The 24,300-nt window shown below is 45.2% G+C and overlaps 2 protein-coding genes and 1 long non-coding RNA gene across 9 annotated transcripts in view; 1 reads left to right on the top strand and 2 right to left on the bottom strand.

The window, feature by feature from the left end:
- ARHGAP17 (Rho GTPase activating protein 17) overlaps positions 1-18,384 on the top strand; it is a 100,050-nt gene extending 81,666 nt beyond the window's left edge. For 3 of the 6 annotated variants that reach the window (XM_070779827.1, XM_070779832.1, XM_070779831.1), the window contains 3 exons: positions 1,054-1,217; positions 8,454-9,047; positions 17,488-18,384. In XM_070779827.1, coding sequence (XP_070635928.1) covers positions 1,054-1,217; positions 8,454-9,047; positions 17,488-17,618 — 889 coding nt within the window. In that variant the 3' untranslated portion in view covers positions 17,619-18,384. Of the gene's footprint in view, positions 1-1,053; positions 1,218-8,453; positions 9,048-10,146; positions 10,195-11,929; positions 11,979-17,487 lie in introns of all 6 variants that reach the window. The other 3 variants (XR_011564050.1, XM_070779830.1, XM_070779829.1) reach the window with 3 other exon arrangements.
- LOC139179720 (uncharacterized) lies at positions 1,211-8,458 on the bottom strand. Its single transcript, XR_011564051.1, has 3 exons — positions 8,356-8,458; positions 8,137-8,205; positions 1,211-1,323 (listed from the first exon to the last, which is right to left on the bottom strand). It is a non-coding gene; the product is annotated as an uncharacterized lncRNA (long non-coding RNA).
- Positions 18,385-23,557: 5,173 nt separating the features above from the next.
- SLC5A11 (solute carrier family 5 member 11) overlaps positions 23,558-24,300 on the bottom strand; it is a 57,347-nt gene continuing 56,604 nt past the window's right edge. For both annotated transcript variants that reach the window (XM_070779833.1, XM_019988403.2), the window contains exon 17: positions 23,558-23,862. In XM_070779833.1, coding sequence (XP_070635934.1) covers positions 23,657-23,862 — 206 coding nt within the window. In that variant the 3' untranslated portion in view covers positions 23,558-23,656. The remainder of the gene's footprint in view (positions 23,863-24,300) is intronic.

The raw sequence follows: 24,300 nt of genomic DNA, 5'->3' as shown, positions 1-24,300 counted from the left end.
TTCTCCTGTGGTGAGGAGAGACTGCTTGTCATGTGCAAAGCATAATGAGATGAGAATCTCATTAAATTCTCATAGCTAACTGAGGGCTTTGTACATTCCTACATTCCTTTCTACCAGCATAATTGAAGGAAATATACCTCCTGGTTAAAAATAACTAAGGCCTCAAACTCCCTGGTGCTTCAAACACGCATTGTAAGCTCCACCTTGGCCTGTCCATAACTCCTGCCACACAGGTGTTCATTTGGGCCTAAATCTTTTGCTTGGAGAAAAAGTCTTAGCAGACTCACACATTTTCATTTACCTGCAGCGTTCAATTTGTTTCAATCAGGCAAAATATTTTATTTAAGACAGAAATTAGTCTTCACCGCAGAAGGACAAATAGGATCTCCGTCATCAATTTGCTCTTTGTTTTTTGTGCTCTGTAGATATCTTGGGGTACATCTCATCAATGGCATTTACCTTGACAAATTGTAGCTGTAAAGTTCAGTATACAAAGTTCTGAGCCAGGGATTAGTGGAACCTCAGATCTGATCTCTACGCCACTATTAACCCACCCTGGACCTTGAGTAATCATTTAGCCTCTCAGAGTTTCTCTTTCCTGCAGGCCAAATTATTGATAATAATTGAGCACTTGATCATTTAGCATAGCATTAGTGTTTTGCTACTCCATTTGCTTAGTTTTGTCCAACGTGTATGTCAAAATAGTATTATTTTGAAGTCCAAAAACCCTTTCATGTCTTTAAATGTTGCCTAGTTTAAGTACAAGCTCATTAGAACTTGAAATTTCTTATTGATTGCTGCAAAATGGCCTCTCATGATTTTTAAGTGACAGAGTAGTTGGAAGACCATCTGGTGCCATGAATCTCAAAATCTGTGGTCCTGGCTGGCACCAAATAGATACCATCTTCAAAGACCCTGAGTGAGCTATTTAAAAGTTCAGACCACCTCCTTGCCTGCTATGGGGAAAACTAGTGGGAATCCCGTACTTTACAGCATGTTTAGCTTTTCTAGCTGGAAATGCTTGACATCTAACGTGGCTTCTGCTCCCCATAGTCCTCCAAAGCCCAAGGACTCTGTAGCTGCCCCCGCGCCCGGGAGGAACAGCAGTCAGGCGGCCCCCGGCCCAAGCCAGGCCCAGGCAGCTGCCGGCTCCCATCAGCTCTCTGTGGGCCCCGCGCACAATTCCGCCGGCCCGAGCCCTCACACTGTGCGCCGAGGTAAGTCCCCGCCACCTTCACTCGTGCTCTTGGGGAGGGACACGCACACCTCCCTGGGTCAGCGTAGCAGTCAGGCTGAGAAGCTCTCCGGCTGATGGTTCCACATCTGTTGTAAAGTGGCAAGCAGAAATACCAGTCGTTAAGGAAAAGAATCCTTAAGGGAAGTGGAAAAACGGGGAGCAGGCAAACAGACCTTTCAGAATATGTTTGAGCTACCAAGCCTGAGAGACAGTCGTTTCTCCAGAAATGCTCCCTGTTTTCCAGGAACCTGGTGTTCCAAGCCCTCACTCTGTTTTCAGAACCACAGCCTCTGTCCCAGCCAGGCTTCCTGGGCCTGGGAGCCCCCAGGCTCTCTGGATTGGGCTCTGGGCCTCTGGGTCCCCATTCACATGTAATCTGACCTGCTCCCACCTGTGCCACTGTGGTCCTCACCCCCGCAGGCAGGGACATGGCTTTTTTTTTTTTTTTTTTTAATGAAAAATTCTTTAAATTCTATAGTGCTTTACAGTTTTTTCAAAAGTTTTGCACACGTGATTTAATATAATCCCATAATAACACCCCCTTTTTTCCATACCCCTTTCTTGCCCCTCCCCGCATCCCTCTCCCTAGTGGTAACCACTGTTTTGTTCTATGTATCTTTGAGTCTATGTATCTTTGAGTCTGCTGTTTTTTTGTTTTATTCACCACTCCATTGTATCTTAGATTCCATGTAGAAGAGATATCATACAGGATTTCTTTCTGACCTGTTTTGCTCAGCATAATGCCCATCAGGAGGGGGATGGCTTTAAGCCACAAAGCTGAGTGAGTCATCCTGGCTGGAACTCTCCATTCCTTCCATGCAGACCTCCCACCAGGCACCCTGCATGGCCTGGCCACATGGTCTAGGTTGGCCCCTCTGAGCCCAGCTCTTCCCTTGTCCCTTTACTGACTTCAGCCTCACTGGTCCACTCTCTGTTCCTCAGATGCACTAAGCTTACTCCCTCTTTAGAGCTTCTGCACATGTTTTCTCTTCTAGAACATTCTGTCCCACATCTTCACATGGTTCCTTCTTTTTTATTTTATTGGGGTAGGAGCACATGAGATCTACCCTTTTAAATATTTGTGTATAATAGACAGTACTGCACTCTTCAGTGCATAATACAATCCTGTACTGTAGACACAGTGATATACAAGAGATCTCCAGAAGCTGCCTAACATGACTGATACCTTATGCCTGTTGAATACCAGCTCTCCATCACTCCCCGTCTTTACTCCTGCCCCCAGTCCCTGGCAACGCCCATTCCACTCCTGGTTCCAAGAGTTTGACTGTTCTTGATACCTCATGTAAGTGGAATCAGTTAGAATAGGTCTTTCTGTGACTAGGTTGTTTCACTTCGCATCATGTCTTTAAAGTTCATCTGCATTGTTATATATGACAGAATTTCCTACTTTTTGAGGCTATTCCATTTTATATATATACCAACTTTTTTAAAATCCAGTCATCCCTTCTCAGTGTAAGAAAAAAATTTGGAAGTAATTTTTGATGCAAATAAAGTATAGAAGATCCATATCCAATATACTGAATACTAAATTTAAAAAATCAGGAGCCACTTAAAGGGCTGATATCCTGTTCATCATAAAATTGAGATAAAAATTAGTTGTACTAAGAAATACCTTTTCACCTCCTTGGGAAAAATGACCATTTTTCTTTAAAGAAAAAAAAAAATCCAGTTATCCATCAATGGGCAATAGATTGTTTCCACATCCTGGCTATTGTGAATCATGCTTCAGTGGACATGGATGTGCAAACAGTCTCTTCAAAATCCTGATTTCAGTTTTTTTGGATAAATACTCAGAAGTGAGATTCTTCAATCAATGTGGTAGTTTTATTTTTAATTTTTTTTAGGAGACTTCATTCTGTTTTCCATAATGGCTGTCAGATCAGATCAGTCACTCAGTCGTGTCCGACTCTTTGCGACCCCATGAATCGAGCACGCCAGGCCTCCCTGTCCATCACCAACTCCCCGAGTTCACCCAGACTCACGTCCATCGAGTCAGTGATGCCATCCAGCCATCTCATCCTCTGTCGTCCCCTTCTCCTCCTGCCCCCAATCCCTCCCAGCATCAGAGTCTTTTCCAATGAGTCAACTCTTCGCATGAGGTGGCCAAAGAACTGGAGTTTCAGCTTTAGCATCATTCCTTCCCAAGAAATCCCAGGGCTGATCTCCTTCAGAATGAACTGGTTGGATCTCCTTGCAGTCCAAGGGACTCTCAAGAGTCTTCTCCAACACCACAGTTCAAAAGCATCAATTCTTTGGCGCTCAGCCTTCTTCACAGTCCAACTCTCACATCCATACATGACCACAGGAAAAACCATAGCCTTGACTAGACGAACCTTTGTTGGCAAAGTAATGTCTCTGCTTTTGAATATGCTATCTAGGTTGGTCATAGCTTTCCTTCCAAGGAGTAAGCGTCTTTTAATTTCATGGCTGCAGTCACCATCTGTAGTGATTTTGGAGCCCAGAAAAATAAAGTCTGACACTGTTTCCACCGTTTCCCCATCTATTTCCCATGAAGCGATGGGACCAGATGCCATGATCTTCGTGTTCTGAATGTTGAGCTTTAAGCCAACTTTTTCACTCTCCACTTTCACTTTCATCAAGAGGCTTTTGAGTTCCTCTTCACTTTCTGCCATAAGGGTGGTGTCATCTGCATATCTGAGGTTATTGATATTTCTCCCGGCAATCTTGATTCCAGCTTGTGTTTCTTCCAGTCCGGCGTTTCTCATGATGTACTCTGCATAGAAGTTAAATAAACAGGGTGACAATATACAGCCTGATGAACTCCTTTTCCTATTTGGAACCAGTCTGTTGTTCCATGTCCAGTTCTAACTGTTGCTTCCTGACCTGCATACAAATTTCTCAAGAGGCAGATCAGGTGTTCTGGTATTCCCATCTCTTTCAGAATTTTCCACAGTTTATTGTGATCCACACAGTCAAAGGCTTTGGCATAGTCAATAAAGCAGAAATAGATGTTTTTCTGGAACTCTCTTGCTTTTTCCATGATCCAGCGGATGTTGGCAATTTGACCTTTGGTTCCTCTGCCTTTTCTAAAACCAGCTTGAACATCAGGAAGTTCATGGTTCACGTATTGCTGAAGCCTGGCTTGGAGAATTTTGAGCATTACTTTACTAGCGTGTGAGATGAGTGCAATTGTGCAGTAGTTTGAGCATTCTCTGGCATAATGGCTGTACTTATCTACATTCCCACCAATAATGTATAAGAGTTCCAGTTTTTCCATATTCTCACCAATGCTTGCTGTCTGTTGTTTTTTGATATTAGCCATTCTAGCAGGTGTGAGGTAATATGTCGTTTTGGTTTTGATTTGCATTTTCCTGATTGTTACAATGTTGAGCACCTTTTCATATGTCTGTTGGCCATTTTTATGTCATCTTTAGAGAAATGCCTAATCAAGTCTTGAGTCTATTTTAAAATCAGGTTATTACTTATTTTGCTGTTGAGTTGTAGGAGTTCTTTATATATTTGGGGAACTAACACCTTTTCAGATACATGATTTTGAAATTTTTCTCCCATTCTGTAAGTCGCCTTTTCATTCTGTCGACTGTTTCTTTTGTTGCTTTACCAAAGCTTAGTAGTTTGATATAATCCCACACATCTATTTTTGCTTTTGTTGCCTATGCATTTGATGTCATATCCATGAAACCACTGCCAACACCAGTGTTATGAAGCTTTCCCCTTGTGTTTTCTTCAAAGAGTTTTACAGTTTCGGGTCTTACATTTAAGTCTTCAGTCCATTTTGAGTTGACCTCTGTGTTTTGTGTAAGATAAGGGTGTCATTTCATTCTTTCACATGTGAGTATCCAGTTTTGCCAGCATCGTCTGTTGGAAAAACTATCCTTTTCCATTGTGTATTCTTGGGACCCTGTTGAAGATCAGTTGGCAGTACAGACACAGATTTATTTCTGTGCTGTCTGTTCTCTCCATGCTTCAGGTCTCAGCTCAAAGACTTCCCCAGTGAACCCTCGCTGACCACCCAGTCTGAACTGAGGCCCACCACTCACACAAGTCATTCTCTTATCACATCACTCTGTTTCTTTCAGAGCCTTTTTCTCCATCTGAAATTTTTAAATTTGTGTTTTAACATATTGCTCGTCTCCCCTCATAGCTCACAGAACTGGGATCTTGCCTGTCTCACGCACTCCTATATTCCTAGTCCTGGTCCTGTGCCTGTTAGAGAGAGGATACTCAAATATGTATGGTTTGGGAGCTAAAGAAGCTTGAATGATTCAGATCTCAGGATGATTTTGCTCTCTTCCCACCATCTGGGACATTTGGCAATGTCTGGAGACTTGGAGCAGTATTGGCATCTAGTGTGTGGAGGACCAAGATGCTGGTAAACATCCTACCATGTGCGAGACAGCCCCCCGCAACACAGAACCATCTAGCTCCACATGTCAGTAATGTCTCTACAAAGAGACATGATTCACTGAAGATGTTTCTAAAGCCAGTTAAATTCCACGTGAACCAGGGCACCCTATGTCTTAACTCCAAACTGCATTTATCGGAGTATGGATGATCTTCAATATAAAATGACATATATATAACAAAATATATTTTTTAATATTAAATTTGATATAACTTTAGACTTAAAGGAGAGTTGCAGAGATAGTGTAGAACATGTACACATAGTCTTCACTGAACCTCTCTTAAATTTTTATACTTTTATGGAACAACTATAGACATCAGAAAATAACACTGAAACAGTGTTATTAGCTGAACTTCAGGCTTTGACCACATTTCCCCAGTTTTTCCAGTAAAGTTCTCTTTCTGTTCCAGTATCAATCCAGAATCCCACATTTTTAAGGTGTACAGTGTGATGATTTAATACATGTATTCACTGTGAAGTTATTACCCCAATCACAAGAGGTTAATATCCAAGATATATAAGAAACTCATACAATTCAATAGCAAAACAGAATATCCCATTTAAAAATGGGCAAAGAGTATATTTCTGAGTTCATTTTCTTGTGTTATCATCTCGGTAACCAAGACTGGGGAAACAATAAATAACAGTTTTGCTATTAAAAAACAGTTTTGCTATTACGGAGGCTCTCCTATAAGCCACCGTCATCTTTGTCTGCATCCTAACTGATGCTCGAGGGAAGTTAGGTCTTTTCTACCTGGATTCCAGGTATAGCCCTGGAAGCGAGGTTGAGATTCCTTCATAGCCCCTTTAGGAGTTTTTCCTGCATCACAGATCTCAGGTTTCCTCACAAGAAGAGTCTGAGCCTTTGTGCACCATCCACCTGCCCTGGCTCAGCCTCCCAGCACCTGCGGGGTGGGCTTAGACGAGGCCTTCCTCCCAGCCTGGCCTCCACGCGGGACTCGGACCTTGTTGTGCTACTCTCGTGCTTTCTCTCCAGATTCCCGCTACACCCTTAAATGTCAGGAATGATCTTTTATTCAGCATGAATTTGTACTTAATATTGTTTAGAACAGAATGCTGGAAATTTTTCTTTTTAAGTTGCTTATGATAACGAGAGTGCAGCTAATGTTCCAGATTCCTTTGTCAGTGGGTTGGTTGTTTCTGTGGGAAAAGATCTTCCCATTTCCAAGGTCAAAAGTTCTATCAAGCCAGCAGAGCAGACTTTATTCCTTTTTTATTCCTGAATTCTGGACCTTATGAGCAGGGAGCCAGGCAGCGTAGGAAGGAAGAAGAGAGAGAAAAAGAGTCCAAGGAGGCCACAGGACATGGTGTGAGCCTCTGCTCTGCTCTGTACTGGCTGTGTGACCCTTTACAAACACTTGACCTCTCTGAGCCTCGGTTTTCTGCACATGAAATGGATATGATAATGCCTGTCTTGCAGTGAGCTTATGAGACTTAAATGAGACAGTCTGTGTAAAGGGCCCAACTTGGTGCCAGTCACGTATTAGGTGAATGATACACCTTCATTTCTTCCCTTTGTTTCCCTCTTCCTTTCTTGCAGGATTAGGAGGATCTCAGCAGAATTTGAAAAAATGCTAAAGTTTCTCCTTTCCACTTATTTCTCCCAACCCCACACCAGCTCCAGACTTGTTTTTTTCTCCTACCCTGCCATCCTTGGTACCCAATTCCCACCCCCAGTGATACTGATCTTAGCTGACGTAGGGAGTAGAGTGATGCAATTCAACTCTTGGAACTGAATCCAAGGCTATCATCCAGATTTATACTTCTATCTAGAATATATCTATTAGCACAAATGATTCTGGAATTTGTAGAATTTCTTTCAATAATAAAAAAATATCATGCCCTCTAGGAGATGATACCTCAGGGCAAGGGGTCCATGGTTACGTACAGGCGGCCCAGTCATGCTTAGAGACCTCCTTAGCTATTCTTGGAGAAGGAAACGGCAACCTACTCCAGTATTCTTGCCTGGAAAATTCCATGGATGGAGAAGCCTGGCAGGCTATAGTCCATGGGGTCGCAAAGAATCGGACACGACGGAGCGAATAATACTTAGCTGGTCTTAAGGTGCTTGACTCCATGTAAGTGGGTCAGCCTCTGTTAACTGAGTTTTCTAATCATTCAGCTTTTAAAATGACAGGTTTTTAAAGACCTATATGTGTACAATGTACTTTTTAAAAAAAAATAGCCTTTTTATTTTGGAATAATTTTAGATTTACAGAAAAGTTGCAAAGGTAGTCTAAGAGTTTCGGTGTACTTCTCACTCACTTTCCCCTATGGTTAACATCTCCCATCACCAGGGTACTTTATCACCAGAGTTGGCTGTGAAACCAACCCTGGTACATTACTACTAACCAAACTCTGTATTTTGTTCAGATCTCACCAATATTTCCTCTACTGGCCCTCTTCTGACCCCAGCTTGATCCCCGACCCCCAGGACAGCATGTAGCATTTAGTCAACACCACCTCTCCTTACCGTTTCTGGACTGTGACAGTTTCTTAGTCTTCCCTTAGTTTTTCGTGGCCTTGACAGTTCTGGGGAGTCCTGGCATTTTGAAGACAGTCTGTCAACTTGCGTGTGTCAGACGCTTTTCTCATGGTTAGGCTGAGACTGTGGGGTTGGGCGAGGAGGACCACGGAGGGGGGTGCCCCTGGCTGACATGGGGTTGGGAGTGGGGGCAGGTCCGGATCTCACCTGGCTTACATGGTGAGGTTAAGCTCGGTACCCTGGGCCAGGGGGTGTTGGCCATCCCCAGCGCTCCGCTTCCTGAGAGATGTTTTTCCTTTGCGCAGCTGTTAAAAAACCTGCTCCAGCACCCCCGAAACCAGGAAACCCGCCTCCCGGCCACCCCGGGGGCCAGAGTTCTCCAGGAACATCTCAGCACCCACCCAGCCTGTCGCCAAAGCCGTCCACCCGCAGCCCTTCTCCCCCCACCCAGCCCCCGGGCCAGGCCCCGGGCCAGCCCTGCGCCACGTCGCAGCTCTCGGCACCGCGGAGGTACTCCAGCAGCCTGCCTCCGATCCAAGCCCCCAACCACCCGCCGCCGCAGCCCCCCACGCAGGCCGCATCGCCGTCGGCGCTCACCAAGCCGGGCAGCCAGGGCCCACCGGCGCCCGGTGAGCCTGGACTCGAGCAGTCGTCCCACACCCCTCCCCAGACTCCGACGCCCCCCAGCACTCCGCCCCTCGGAAAACAGAACCCCGGCCAGGCGGTGAGTAACCCCGAGACCGCACAGCCACACGCTGGAACCTTACCGAGACCGAGACCAGTACCAAAGCCAAGGAACCGGCCCAACGTGCCCCCGCCCCCTCATCCTCCCGGCGCGCACGCCGCCGGGGACGGCAACCTCAGCATCGCAGCTCCCACCGCCTCCAAAATAGTCACAGGTAAGTGGGAAATGGATTCAGACAGTTCCCCTTGCCAACTCTACCTTGCTTTATTACTATTCTCCTTCATTTAGGCTTCGATTTTACATCAGGGGTTGGCAAACCAGGACTGCGGGCCAAATCTGGCCCCCAGCTTGTTTTCATAAATAAAGCCTTCCGTTTGTTGACATGTTCTTTCTAGACGCTTCTATGCTAAAACAGCAGAGTTGTGTCGGCCTTTGGAAAGTCCTATACTCCCAGAGCCTTCAGAGTTCCTACCTGGCCCTCAGGTTTGCCAGCCCCTGATGTATAGGGTCACTATGTTTGAGAACCATCTACGTTTACATTTTCTAGGTATAATGACCTCATCCAAGTGGAAGGTATTGTCCAACTCGAGCATGATATTCATTTCTTAGTGAACTCATTAAAATGCTTGTTTTCTTTTCAAGAGTAATTTACAGTAAGTGAAGCATTTCAGGTATAATCTTAAAAACTATGTTTTGTGCTAACTGGATGCTCTCAGCAGGGAGATTTGAGACGCATGAGAATGCCAGCCTTTAATGGCAAAGAACAGAAGAATTGAGATTTCCTTTTAATTCTATGAAAACCTGTTTTAGGTATTGATGATTGTACAGATTTTACCTGTCTCATGGGATATTTTTTATTGGCAGTCTGGAACATAACCATTTATTTAATTGTAATTTTTTTTTTTTAATTTCCATCTCAAGTGCTCCAATTTACTGTTTAAGGATGAGATGGATGGATTTTTTTTTTAATGTTTTTAAAAATGGTAATTAGGAGCTTTGAATAATTTCTTAGAACAGCCTAGTTTTACATTTTCCTAAGTGGAGCTGTTTTTAGAGAAGTAGCTGAAATATATCTCTGGGCCCTCCAGCCATGCTGAATGACATCTCTGCTAAAAATGAGCAAAGGATACATCCCACCCTAAGTGACGAGGGTTAACCGACTAGTTTCTCTATTGATAACTTTTTTCCCCCAGGAATATATTGCGTGATTTACATGTGTTATAAATTGTGAGCTTTTTTTTTCTGATGACACCTCAGCTTTTATTTAAAAAACAAAGCCACATTGGTTTGTTTGTTTGTTTGTTTCCCAATAGATGCCCTTCCTAGCGCCCTCACAGGTGGGGAAGGTTTCCAGGAGTAAGGTCTGTAACCCTCCCCAAGCAGCTTGCCCGCAGCCCCAAATGCTCCTGCTTAGCCATGTTTTGTATACGTGTTTTTGACTTTGTGCTCAAGAGCAGCCGTCCGACCCCCTGCCATCCATTCTCTAGCAGGTAGACATCACTCTTGTTTATATCAGAAGCACTTGGAGCTGCAGTGCTCCAAATTCGAGATGTAGGTGTCAATAGATCTCGAGCCCAATTTCAAGCCGCTCAGATAAGAATACTAAGAAATGTTTCCTTTCTTTTTGGTAAGCTTTTCCCAAGCGTCTGCTCTGCTCAGCGTGATTTCCCTGTCATTGATTGGCTCCTCAGCGTCCAACCAAAGAGAACTGGGGTGCAGTTAGCCCAGAAAATGGCATCCCTTATGTCTTGAGCTTTAATTTTGAATTAACTGCATGGAGCTTCTTAATTTGGTGTTTAAAATTCTCAGGATCCCCCATCCCCTCCAAAAAAGTTCTTTCTCCAAAGATCCCACACTAAATTTCTTTGCATTCTGGCATGCTTACATTTTGCTTTCTTAAACCACATGAGCTTTTTGAAAGGTACTGTGAGGCTCATCTGAATCTAGCCTTTAGGTCCACGCTTGGACAGCATAAGGCTCTTGTCATGTGTCCAACTCAGTTCTAATCAGCTGACCTGAGCCTTAAGCCTTCAGTGGGCTACTTAGAGTTTTCCCAGCTTTGGCCTGAGGAAGACTTCTGTAAAAACCAGAAAGGGAAAACAAGAACTCAATCTTTACAACCAGTGGAGGGCTCAGGTCTTATTCTACCTTCCTGACTCCTGGGTAATGAACCCAGAAGTCTGCAGTTACCCAGTTGGGTGTGGAAATCACAGAGTGAAAAGACTAAACCCTAATTAAGGCTGAGCCTTTTAACACTTTAATTCTTGTGATACATCAGAATTTTATTTCCAGATCTTCCCTTTTCTTTAGAGGAAAGACTACAATCAGAATTGTATCTGCTCTTCACTACCATTGTTATCCGGGTGTTTTTATTCCAGAAACTTATTTTATTGATGTGCTATGACACTGTAATGTTCTGTACTTTAACAACTGTCAGATAAGTGAAATTTGATATTATAAATAACTTTTCCTAGGATATTAGCTAAATATTGTAAAAATCAATCTGTACTTTGAATTCTCCTAACTCAAGAAATTCCAGGTCACCATATCTTTGTTTTACAGAATTAATTTTTAATTTCTTCAAATCCCCTGAATTGCCATTAGAAGTACATAAAAGGCCAGCATCTAGAATTTACGAATATGCTTGTGTTGATCATGCTGCTGTTAACCAATCTGGAATACAGTCATTGGGTTTTTCAAGAAGAAGAAAATGTTTTAACTTCCCTAGACAGGTAGTCCTTTATTATGAAATCATGTTTTCACTTGGAAAACTCTAGACAGATGAATTCCTGAAAACAGGTTATTCACTGAGAGCATTTAATCTTAAAAACTTATGGCCTGGGGATTAAGATAAGCTCTCAGGAGAGATTCCTGATACCAAACAGGTTTGGCAGTCAATTTCTGGCAGCTCAGCACCAGAGAAAGGAGGGATTCTGCTGTCCTTCTGAATCTCTTCTTAATTGTTAACTCTAGAAAGCAGTAGGAAAAAAGAGCCGTAGGATTTTAGCTTTGCAAGGAAAAGAGTTTACATCTTGCTGTTTTTAAAGTAATAGATTTTAGAGTGTTCTAATCTAAACATTTCATTAAATAATTTAGATGTATGACCTGCCATATTCAGTAAGAACTGAAATTGGAATATTTAATGGTAAGGAAAAGGCACCTGATTGGCCAAAGCATTGTTGCTACTTGATGATCATGTCCGCGCACTAATGCCCGATGTTAACCGTTCACTCTAACCCTGCCTGCTCGCACCCCCACTAACCGTGCATGCACTGAGGGAGGCTGGCTTTGTTCATGCTTGCTGCCAAGGACTGTGAGTACTGTGTTCACACTCCCGTGTCACCGGGCTGGCCTTGTCACCTCCTCAACTTCTAGTCTTTTCTGTTCCGGGCAGGCTTGAGGGGTAGTGAAAAACCACACTAGAACCAGACATGCCTGAATTCGAATTTCAGCTTTCTGTGGAACAGCGGCACCGCATCACCGGGTTGCTCTGTAAAATGGTGACATTTGCGAGAGTAACTATCCAAGGCGTTACAGTAGATAAAATAAGGAAAGGACCTTACAGTTCTTAATATACAGGGGGTCTGAGTCAGTGGTAGCTATTTATTATCATTTTTATCGAGAAAAAATAGATAATCAGAGTTAGGTATTAGATTCGTATGTCACCATTTTAAAGACTCACATGCCCAGATCCAGACATGTCAGGTCTGGAGCCCAGTATTTTGATTCCAATGTGCCACTTGGTAGTGGGTTGAAAAGACAGTGCTCTGGACTAGAAGATACATATATTTTTTTATCGGAGTATAATTGCTTTACAGTGTTGTGTTAGTTTCTGCTGTACAAGAGCATGAATCAATTATATGTATACATATATCCCCTCCGTCTTGAGCCTCCCTTCCACCACCCACCCCCTCACCCACCCTACCACCCCTCTAGGTCATCAGAGAGCCCTGTGCTGAGCTCCCTGTGCAGGAATGGAGTAGAAGATATTCTTAATTTAGTGAGCCTGAAAGTTAATTTAGTAAATCATTCGTCCACTGCACAGTGGTAGAACCAGTCACAATAATTGTATCAAATAGTTGACATTTTGCTGGTTCTCATAGCTTTTGCTTTTTAAAATTAAGCATTTTTTTAATAAAATGAAAGTAACGTATTGGGACTTCCCTTGTGGTTCAATGGTTGAGAATTCACCTTCCAATGTAGGGGGTGCAGGTTCGATCCCTGGCTGGGGAGCTAAGATGCCACAGGCCACAGGTGGCCAAAAAACCAAAATATAAAACAGAAGCAATATTGTAACAAATTCAATAAAGACCATAAAAATGGTCCATACTAAAAAAAAAAAAAAAATTTCCAAAAAAGTAATATATTAAAAAAATAAATATGAATACTAAAGCAAACTGGGAAATTAGAAACAATAAGAAATCACCCTTCCATAATTGAAGAAGTCCACTATTCATATTTTATTTTTTCCTTCTAGTTTTTTTTTCCTAAAAGGCAAAGGGATGCATGATCATAATTGTTTGGCATATACAGAGTTTGATTTTACGTTTTTATTTTACTTTACATCATGTGCTCTTTCTTATATTATGATACAATTTTTATAACTTTATATGATATGCTATTTCCCATGTTATAATGTAGTTTTTCAGTGACTACATGATATTTCATTAAGCAGATGTTTTATTGCTCACAGTTGGACATGTAAGTGGCTTCTGCTTGTAGTTGCATTTTATTTTTAATAAGTGGATGTCAGGATCATGTCAAGATAAACATCCAGTGAGACCAGAACAGGCGCTCTCCTTTGACTGAAATAATAAAAAGTTGACTCAAAGTCGCTTGCAGATGAGTAAGCCTCTCCCAGCCCTAGAAAACTGATGAGGATTATAAGGAAGTCATTTCCTCAGACTCTAGCTTAGAGAAGGGTTTAATGGTTGAGAGGGGGGTGGTTCACCCTGCACTTGTGCCTGAAATGTTTAATTTCAGGTTTGTGTTTGGACCCCTTAACGTGTCAGAGTGGCTATCAGAATAACCTTGGCCTTTCTGAAGGGTAGGCTTACCACCTAAATCACTACTAAATATTGTTGGCGTGACAGACTTCCTAGGACCGTACCCTAACTGTAGAATGCCAGTTCCCACCCTCAGAAGGCCCACCCTTCGATGTGTGTGTGCGTGCTCAGTATCTCAGTCGTGTCCAACTCTTTGAAGCCCCATGGACTGTAGCCCACCAGGCTCCTCTGTTCGTGGAACTGGAGGATCCAGGGTATGTTAGCCAGAGCCCCAGAGCAATGGTGAACCACATGGCATTCTACCAGCAAGCAGAGGCTGTGACTTGGCCCTCTTGCTCAGCCTTCTTATAATACTTTTCATATGAACTTAACTCCAAGAAATATGCTCAAAGACCAGCCCATCTTGGAGTGCGTATAATGAAAAATGATGCCTTGTGTAAGTAAATCCATAGCCAGAAAGTTTTGAAGATGTTTTTTTAAAAAACATTGAAGGGCTCCTATAGGCATCTTCCTAAAAGAACCTTTATCTCCTTTGCAAATAATGAGCCAAAAGTCTTTAAGTCACTAAAGGGACTAGTGACACTTTAAGTCACTAAAATGAGGCCAAGAGTCTAAGCCTCAAGCCATTATCTGCTCAGGTGCTGTCTTCTCTCCCAGGCCCCTCTTCCAGGGGCATCTAGACTCCTCTAGGGAGGTGGAGAGGCCTTCTGCAAATTAAGAACCAGGCTCCAGAGCCCAGCTGGTCTGGCTTAGCTCCTCCTTCCAGTGCTGGCTGTGTCCCCTGGATCAGAGAGCCGAGCCCCGCCCAAGACTCCCCCCTTGCTTGTCTTATGGCGGTGCCAGTGCCGCCTTGGGGTGATTTCACGAGGGTTCAGTGTGATGCTGTGATGTGGTGACGTGTGTGGCGCACTCAGCACCACACCTGGAAAGTAGCAGCTGCTCAGTAGCTTCGGCCACTGGGATAAAAATCTGTCTCTTTCTGAAAGCTGGCTCTGCACACATGCCGTGATTCTTACTGCTTTTTGTGTGTAAACAGATTTGTAGTTTTCTTTCAAGAAATGGTTCATATAAAAGTGAGATGGGAGAAATCCACCAGCCTCAGGCAAACCAGGCAATGTGAAGTAAAGGAATTTCCTCTATGTCCCACCACACATTTTTCTTCTAAGTATGTAAGTAATGTGTGTTCATCATAAATAGCTAGAGAAATTCAGAAAAGTCAAGTCCAGAAATTATTGGTGATGTTAAAAAAAGAAAAAGAAGAAAAATAACAAGTTTGTACTCTGAAAAGGATCTGTTACTGATAGTGTTACGTTTACATGTAAATAGATACTGATCAGTAGAAATCTAACTCATATGCACACTCCCTTTGCATCATGCATGTCAGTTCCATGGTTCTGTGTAAAGTCTATGAGCCAGGGAGCGGCACTGGCTGATTGTCCCATCTGTCTTGCTGGGTTGGGATAATGGTAAAGGGGTTGAATGTGCATTGAGTTTCTTGTATCAGTGTTGTCTTCAAGACATGGCCACTTCTTTACATGAGGCTGTCGGCAAAGATGATTAGAAAGATGGCTGGACTAGATGACTTTTTATCTATTCTTCTGTCCAGACAGACACAAACAGCCACAATGTTTATTGCATATCTGCTATTAACTCATCACTGTTCTGGGCACCAAGGACGCACTGTAAGTAGGACAGACGTGGTCCCTGCCCTCGTTGACCTTCATTCTGCTGAGGACAAATCTGAGATATTGTATTCTGTGTACATAGACACCCTTTCCTGTACCTTTAGACAGTGCCGTTCAGCACACTCAGTTGACGTTACGATTACCATAAGACCTGAGCTATCTGAAATGACACGCAGCACCTCAACTCTTTGACACCTTGGCATCTCCATAAATTCGGATATTCACCTGAGTTATGGTGCATAGCAAATCTCAAGGGATGGTCTGCCAACCCAGGAGTGACTGAGAGAAAAGGGACACCCCAGGAAGTAAGTAGATCTCACACCTCAGAGCTGTAGGGATGTGTCAGAGCAGGAGTCTCAAAGAAGTGAGCCTCTCAGGATACAATTGCATTTGCCAGTTCTGCCTATGTGGATCAGGAGTGGCTAAAACAGAAGTACTGTTTAGTACTAGTTTAGTACTATTTTAGTACTGTTGAAAGCAGCTTCTAGCAAGGGCATACTGCACCACAGCCAGTACAGAAAAGCAGCTCTAAGCATAACAGGAAAACCCCACCACACGTCCCCCCTGCCGCCCCACCACCCACTTCCTGCTCCCTACATGACTAGCTCTAACCTGGCAAAAGGAAACTACAACACATCTAAACATCTCCCCCCTCTCTTCCACTGCCCTAAAATCCCTAACAAGGCTCATCATTTGCTAGAATTCACATCTACTAGAGAAACAAGTTTTTCAAGACCAGAAGGCCTGTCTCCCCAACTTGGCCATGGGCTTCAACTAAAGCTGTGTCTGACTTGTTCACTATTGCATCCTCACAGCTAGAATGTGGTAGGTGCTGAGCAAGTATTTGTTCATGATGAAGGAATCTGAGACCCACCATCTCACTAGGAAGAGGGCTATGATTGGTTCAGGTGTCCTGTGAGCAATCATGGCTTGAGGACCATGTATTTGCCATCTCACTGAAGGAGTTCCAGCCATCGTAATAAGACACGAAAAAGGAATTGGAGGTATATAAGTCTTAGAAACGGGCTTCCCAGGTGGTGCTAGTGGTAAAGAACCCACCTGCCAGTGCAGGAGATGTAAGAGACATGGGTTCAATCCCTGGGTCAGGAAATCCCTTGAAGGAGGGCATGGCAACCCACTCCAGGATTCTTGCCTGGAGAGTCCCATGGACAGAGGAGCCTGGTGAGCTACAATCCACAGGGTCGCACAGAGTCGGACATGACTGAAGCAATTTAGCACATGCTTGCACAAGTATTAGAAATAGATGTGAAAATTAATATTTGTAGGAGATTTGGTGCTCTGCCTCAGTGATTGCCAGCCAGGGGTGATTGTGCCATCCAACCCTCTCCCCAAGGACATTTGGCAGTGACTAGAGATATCTTTGGTTGTCAGCTGTGGGAAGGAGAGCTGTGTGCCATTAGCATCTCATGGGTTAAGGGCAGGGATGCTGCTGCTCAGCATCCTACAGTGCATAAGACAGCCCCACACCCAGGGTGATCTGGCCCCACATGTCACTAATGCCGAGGTTGAGGCCACAGCATTCATTAGTATCAGGAGGAAACTCACCAGCCTCAGAGGAGGGAGCCCTTTCCAGCGAAGCTCAGCCCTTCCCGCAGCCCAGATGTTGTCAGCAGATTTCAGTTAATGCTTTACAGCTATTGGTAGGAATAAGGTCTCTCTTCCTCAGTCACAGCAAGCAGATCCTCCAAGGGTTGTATCTCTGAGGATTGCCGTGGGCTCCCAGAAAGGACCACCAGAGCCAGGTGGTCTGTGCCACGTGGCTGTCCCTGGGGTCTCCAAGGCTTGACTCAACTTCTTAGGGCTAATGGTGCCTGCAGTAGGGGAGTGTGCGTGCATGGGCTGACCCTCAAACTCTCCAGCTTCTCTCCTTCTCAGAGAACCTCGGTGGCCTCTTGGGCATTTCCACACCATTGATACCATGTCTCCTCATGTTTTTGTCCAGACGCCAATTCTAGGGTTTCAGAACCGCTTCGCAGCATCTTTCCTGAAATGCATTCAGACTCAGCCAGCAAAGACCTGCCCGGCCGCATTCTGTTGGATATGGACAATGATACAGAAAGCACCGCCCTGTGAAGAAAGCCACGCCCCACCCTTGACCCCTTCCGCCCTGGCGAGTGGAGCAGGGGCAGGCAGATGTTAATCTTCATAGACCAAACAGTGAGAAGCTTTCAGTGAAGGGGAAGAAGAAAGGCCTCACCATGCTGGATGTGGCCTTCTCACAGCCCCAGGAGAGAGCAGAGGCTGACACTTAAAGCTGGATGACCTGTGTCTTGAAGAAGTTGGCTTTCTCTACATGGGAAAGAATCATGCCAAAAAAAATTTTTTTTCTTTTTTAAAGAGAGATACCTACAGTGGAAGGTGTATCATTGCCGAGACATGTGTTGGAAGCTTTTGTCTCTGCTGTTCACACAGGCAGCACCATGGGCAACTTGGAATGAACAAAGAGCCATGCATTAACACTCTATTTAATGAAGTACATCCATTATGCTCACCTACTTCCTGCTGCTTGGACTTTGCTTCTCATCTATCACAAGGGAGTTTCCTCTCCTTCAGACATGCTGCAGAATCATTTTGTATGAAGTATGGTCTGTGTCTCCCCGACCCCTCAGAACCACGAGCATTGGGGGTGACTGCTGGATCCGTCACCTCAGCAAACTGGATCGCCTTGTGCCTTGTTGGATTGCCAGAATGTAGACAGAAATGTACTGTTCTTTTTTTTTTTAAACAATGTAATTGCTACTTGATAAGGACCGAACGTTACTCTAGTTTCATGTTTAATTTGAATTAAATATATTCTGTGGTTTATATGAAAACTATCATTCTTGCAGGCAAAACTGTGGATTGTGTGTGTGCATGTGTCATCTGTCACTTAACTACAGAGAACTGTGGATGGGGGACTTCCCTGGCAGTCCAGTGGTTAGGAGCCTGCGCTTCCACTGGAGGAGGCGTGGATTCCGTCCCTGGTCAGGGAAACTGAGATCTCACACGTCAAAAAAATTTTTTAAATTAAAAAAAAGACTTGTGGATGGGACAGCCGAAAGTCTTAACTGTGAACGTAGAAGTTTGAAAGGGTCAAGAGCAAGGTCACAGAAGTGAGACCCGCCCCCAGGGGACCCAGAGACCTCCCAGACTGGTTCTCTCTCATCGAATGTTCCAGGGGCTGGGCTCTTCCTTTGCTCTTCTTACCAGTCCTGATTCTTTTTCTTGTCTGGAGACACTTGTCCAGCGACACTTAGACACTTGGAGGCCAACTCTCAGTATCTCAGCCCCACAGGCTCAGTGCAGGAGGCAGAGCCATTCATTACCTTCCAGGGAAATCCCTCTTCTAGTGACTGGAAAGCACTTCTTTCCCAGGATTGAAATAACCTGGGAAGAGTGGATGTGGGACTGGAGCAAAGTGAGGCCGATTGGCTGGACACCTATTGTGTTGGTAGTGCCTCCCTGTGGCCCAGATTTGGCATCGTCTCTTGGGACACAGGCTGCCATGCTGGCTGCCCCAAGTGGCTCCACTGATAGAATCCATGACCCGACCCCTGCTCAGAAGCCACTGGACCTCCTTCCCCTGTTGTCGTTGTTTTTCAGTTGCTCAGTCATGTCCGACTCTGCAACCCCATGGACTACAGCACACCAGGCTTCCCTGCCCTTCACTATCTCCAGAAACTTGCTCAAACTCATGTCCATTGGATCAGTGGTGGCCATCCAACCAATCTCATCCTCTGTCACCCCCTTCTCCTGCCTTCAGTCTTTCCCAGCATCAGGGTCTTTCCCAATAAGTCGGCTCTTCGCATCAGGTGGCCAAAGACTGGGGCTTCAGCTTCAGCATCAGTCCTTCCAATGAATATTTAGGACTGATTTCCTTTAGGATTGACTGGTTTGATCTCCTTGCAGTCCAAGAGACTCTCAAGAGTCTTCTCCAGCACCACAGTTATATGAATTAACTGAAACTTAACTTGCAAAAGACAATCACTTTTTTCTCTTAACTCAAAGTTTAACTCCCTGCACTTTTAAATTACATTGAAAATATGTACCTGTAAACCTGTCTACCCCCTATCTTAAATTTGTGTTTACTGAAGGCTCACTCTTTCCTTCCTCATACACCACCTCTGTTCTTTTTCTCTGCTCCCTCCCATCCCTGTTTAGCACTATAGTAAAAAACCTCTAGAGAAAGCAAAAGTCTCCGTGTATTGATATGTTGCTCCTAAGTATTGACCCCCTCTCCAGAAGCTCAGCCATCCAGTCAGGCATCTCTGCAGACCTTGGAGATACTTCTTCCAGAATGCCTGAACTCACACTCCAGAGGGAGCTGGGATGCGGTGCTTGCCCAGGAGACGGTGTGGGTCCCTGGGGAGGAGGAAGGGCCATGGCAAACATTCTCCCCAGAATGTATGCTGAGGTTTGTTATTTGAACAAAATGATTCTGAAATACACCAAACCCTACCTCTTTACTTTAGGAACAGTGTTCACGTTTCCCTCTCCAGTTGTTTGTAGCTATCACCCTACCACAGCGGCTCCCATCTAAAGAAAGATGAAGCTTGCTTGCCCCTGTGTGTGTCAGCAGCCGCTGTCCTTCCTGAATGGCCGAGTCATGGTGTGGGACATGCTGGCTCAGCTTGTAGTCAGAGCTGTCATTGCATCACCACGGGAGCACCTCCAAGGTGCTGCAGAGACAGAATCACCCCTGTGTGGGGGGCAGGGGTCGCCATGTGACTGTCACCTTGCCCAGAGTATACTACACATGACAAGAGTCTTTTCACCATACCCACCATCAGAGAGGTGGAGAGGTCTGTAATACAAACTCACATGGCCTTCCCTGACCATCAAGGGAGGTGCTGGGATCTGCCCTTCAAACTGTTCCCTTCCCTTCTCCATACAAATATTCCTCATGGCAGCGTCAGTCCTGGGTGCCCAGGCCTTCTGTTCCTGCTTCCCTGCCCACAGCGACACCAGAGTCAAGGACCTGGGCCTCTCACCACGCACCCCTTGCAGGCAGCACCCATCTGCCTGTTCTTGGTCTAGCCCTTTGGAGGCTACAGGGGGTCAGGGTGTACCCTGGTTACCTTGATTGTACTGGGCTCTACCCTGTGAACTCCCTACAGGTCAGAAGCACGTGGAATGACTGAATCCCTGAACCTGTTTAATACCCTGGTTCCCTTGGGGGCTCCGTGGAGCCCCTTGGTCCCCTTCTTGGGGCTTCAGCTTCCAGTACTGTCCTGAGCCCAGTGAGTCCTTAAAGTGCTCATATTTGCAGGACTTAAGACAAACCCTCTTTCTAGTTTCTCTACCTGTGGTCTAGTCCCACCATTCTGCCACCTGCACCCTGAGCCTGATGGTCTGTGAGTGCATTTCAGAGCCCTAAGTAGTCTCTGACTCACAGTATAGGGTCTTGCATGAGACCGGGCGGCACACCACTGACAGATATTTCTAGACCAAAGGCATCCATTTTGCTAATAGCCTAGTGATGGAGCTGAAGATAAAGATCTGTGAACATGGTGAGGCCACTGGCTCTGATGCAACCAAAAGGCAAAAAGCGCTTCAAACTGCCTGAGTTGCCAGCTTAGGGAAAAGGCATGAAGTGGTGCAGAGTTGAGGCACCTTCTCTGGCATCACTTTTAGAGGTGTCTCTGCAGTTCACTCTCCCATTAACCCATCTCCATCACTGAGGCCATTCTGCATTTCTTGCCCTGGTACCCTCACCACAGATTCTCCCCCCTCCCCCGCCTCACCTTTATTTTTTATTGTTTTTTTGCCTGAACTTTGTAGGGTTTGTCTCAGTTGCTTGCAAGCAAATGACTCCTACTTGATACACTCTTCAAAAGAGAGTGTAGCACTACATGCTATAATACAACCAGAGATGATATCTCATCACCCCAGCCGGCAGAGGCTGCCCTCTTCTGCTCACTCTCTGGCATGTAGCTGTACAAACCCCTGGCAACCCCACAGGCAAGCTCTCCCCACATCACCCCACCCTTCTTATCCACACAGGTATCCATAAATGGTACACACTGTCAGTTATCGCTGAGCAACAAATGACCACTAACTTAAGCAGCTTAGAACAATGCACGTTTATTATCTCATTGTTTCTGTGGGTCACAAGTCCAGACAGAACTTAGCTAGCCCCTCTGCCTGGGTCTCACAAGGCTGCAGTCAAGGGTCACGTGGGTCTGGGGTGTCATCTGGAGGTCCGACTGGGGAAGGACCCACTCCTAAGCTCCCTCGGGATGTTGTCAGAAGTCACGTGCTTGTGCTTGTAGGACCACAGGTCTGAGAGCCTATGCTGATTGCTGACCGTGATCTAAGTGCTGCCTGCAGTTCTGATCATATGGGCTTCCGCAGGGAGGCTGCTACTTCAAGTCAACAAGGAGACCCCTAGAGTGAGTCTGCTGGCAAGACCATGTCTGCGTGCTGTAATGCAATCCCAAACAGCATCTCATCACCCCTGCCATATTGTGTTGGTTAGAAGCCAATCACAGGCTCTGTCCACACTCAAGGGGAGGGGATTACACAAGAGCAAGACACCAGGAGGTGGGGATCACTGAGGGTCACCTTGGGGTCTACCCATCACCTACGTCAAAATGTCACCACAAATGACCCATCAGGATATACTTGAGCCAAATATATTTTGAGAAGAACAAAAACAAAAATTCATCAGAATTCTGTTTTTACCTTCTGTATTTGTATTTGAATGCAGTTTTCATACATATCAATAAATTATATTTGGATGACCCAAAGTGTTTTTCATGTTATTTCATGGTAGAAACAGAATTCTTGCTTTCACCTAAGGATGTTTCGAATTGAAGCTGTGTCTTATAATGATTTCTATGTCTTCTTTAGGTGAATACCATGGGCTTACTCTTCCATACACTGACCTAGACCCTGGGGAACCAAGCTGAGCCACACAAACGTGGTCTTGGCCTGCAGGAAGCTTGCAAACAGATACCTGGCAGCAGGGAGAGGCTGGGGGATGGGGAGGGGTGGACCATGGAAACACACGGGAGGAAGGTCCCTGTTGGTAGAGAGAGGAGTGGAGAAGTGGGCTCTCCAGGTGCTAGGAATGGCCTGTGAGGTGAGAGAGAGCACAGAAGTAGAGGGGGAGGTGGGCCACGGGCAAGGAGTGAGTCTGGCGAGGGAAGCAGGAGCTGGAGTGTGAAGGGTGTGAAGGGCCTTAGAGTCAACCGGGGAGCAGCGGGCTGTGGATGGAGGAGCAGAGTGACTGTCGGATTTGTACTTTAGATCCTTGTGGCTGTGGTGCTTGTTGGGAACAGCATTGTGGTGAGTCAAGCAGAAAGGCCCAAGCTAAGGCAGAACTTGGGACGTGCAGCCGATCCCCTGATTTTCTTATGGCACAAGATTCCAGGGCACCAACTCAGGTCTGTTTCCCAGAGGTCATAGAGAGGTGCAAACTTCACAGTGAGAAAACCTTTGGGGACCAGCTATTTCTTCACCCAAAGCCATCAACAGTGAAAGGCAGGAGACAGAAGGCAGGTCCCATTCCTTCTGCTTGGAAGATGAGCCGGGGAAGAGTTCACCCAGCCCAGGAGATGTGTTTCCTGGAGGGCTGGGAGTCTCTGCTTGTCTCACCTTTTGGATTTGGCTGTTGATGTTACTTGATGGACAGAAAGAGTAAATGACTGCCTTTTGAGACAAGGAAGCCTTTACCCTTCTCTCTTTTTCCAGCTTCTAACCTTCATTCCCTTGTAAGAAGGGCTAGGGACTTCCCTGGTGGTCCAATGGTTGCGAATCCACCTTGTAATACAGGGGACTCAGATCCGATCCCTGGAAACTAAGCTCCCACATGCCACGGAGCGTCTAATACCCTGTGCTACAACTACTGAGCCTGCGAACCACAAACTACAGAGTTCATGCACCTCAAGGAAAGATCCCGCGTGGCGGAATGAAGATCCCACCTGCTGAAACTCAGATCCGATGCCGTAAATAAATAGATAGATAAAAATAAATAAAGGAAGGGCTGAATACTATGTTGAAGATGGCCCATTAACAGCTTTGACACCTAGTGGTAAACAAACAAAGCTTTATTATTTTTTTCTCCTTCATTAAAAAAATCGGAACATTGATAACAAATGAGAGCTCAGACCCCTGGGTTCACCCCCACGTTAAGCAAAGTAGCCCCAGAGAAATATGGCACAGCTGATGCAAATGATGAGGTTGAGGTCCAGAAGGGTTTTCACCAAGGGGTTTTCTTCCAGGGAAACTATGATCGGGTCCGCTCTGCTGGGTGCTTGCTCCTTGCCCTTGTTCTCCACCCCACAGAGCCACAAGATGGCTTTCACCACTTTGGACCGCTTTGTGGTCATGTCGCCTAAAAAGAACATGACAGTTAAAGGTCATAAGGGTGAGCTGTATCTCCCAGACAAGAGGGAAGAGAGTCTCACCCAGTATGTTTCAGACACTGTGATAAAAACCTTATGTTCCTCTTCTGGAAGGTATTTGTTAATACCTCAATCCTGGAAGACTTGAATTCTGAAAGGTTGGTGTTTTCAGACTTTTCATGAAGTTTAGGTGCAGAATTTCAGATGAATTTCAGCCTCTTAGATAGAGGCTCAGACTAACTTGAGTGAAGCACAGAGCGGGTCAGCAGAGGCAGAGATGGGTTTAGGACCTGCTTGATCTGACTCCCTCTCTGTGTGTGGCACCACCTGCCAGAGGCTGAAGGGAGACAGGCACTCTTACAGGGAACTCTGTCTCTACTCAGAGCTGGGGCTGTGAAATCAACTGTGGATGGAGCCAGGCAGGTGGC

The sequence above is a fragment of the Bos indicus genome, chromosome 25 (genome assembly GCF_029378745.1).
Source record: "Bos indicus isolate NIAB-ARS_2022 breed Sahiwal x Tharparkar chromosome 25, NIAB-ARS_B.indTharparkar_mat_pri_1.0, whole genome shotgun sequence".
Classification (NCBI taxonomy): Eukaryota; Metazoa; Chordata; class Mammalia; order Artiodactyla; family Bovidae; genus Bos; species Bos indicus.
This window is presented reverse-complemented; position numbering and strand designations above follow the sequence as displayed.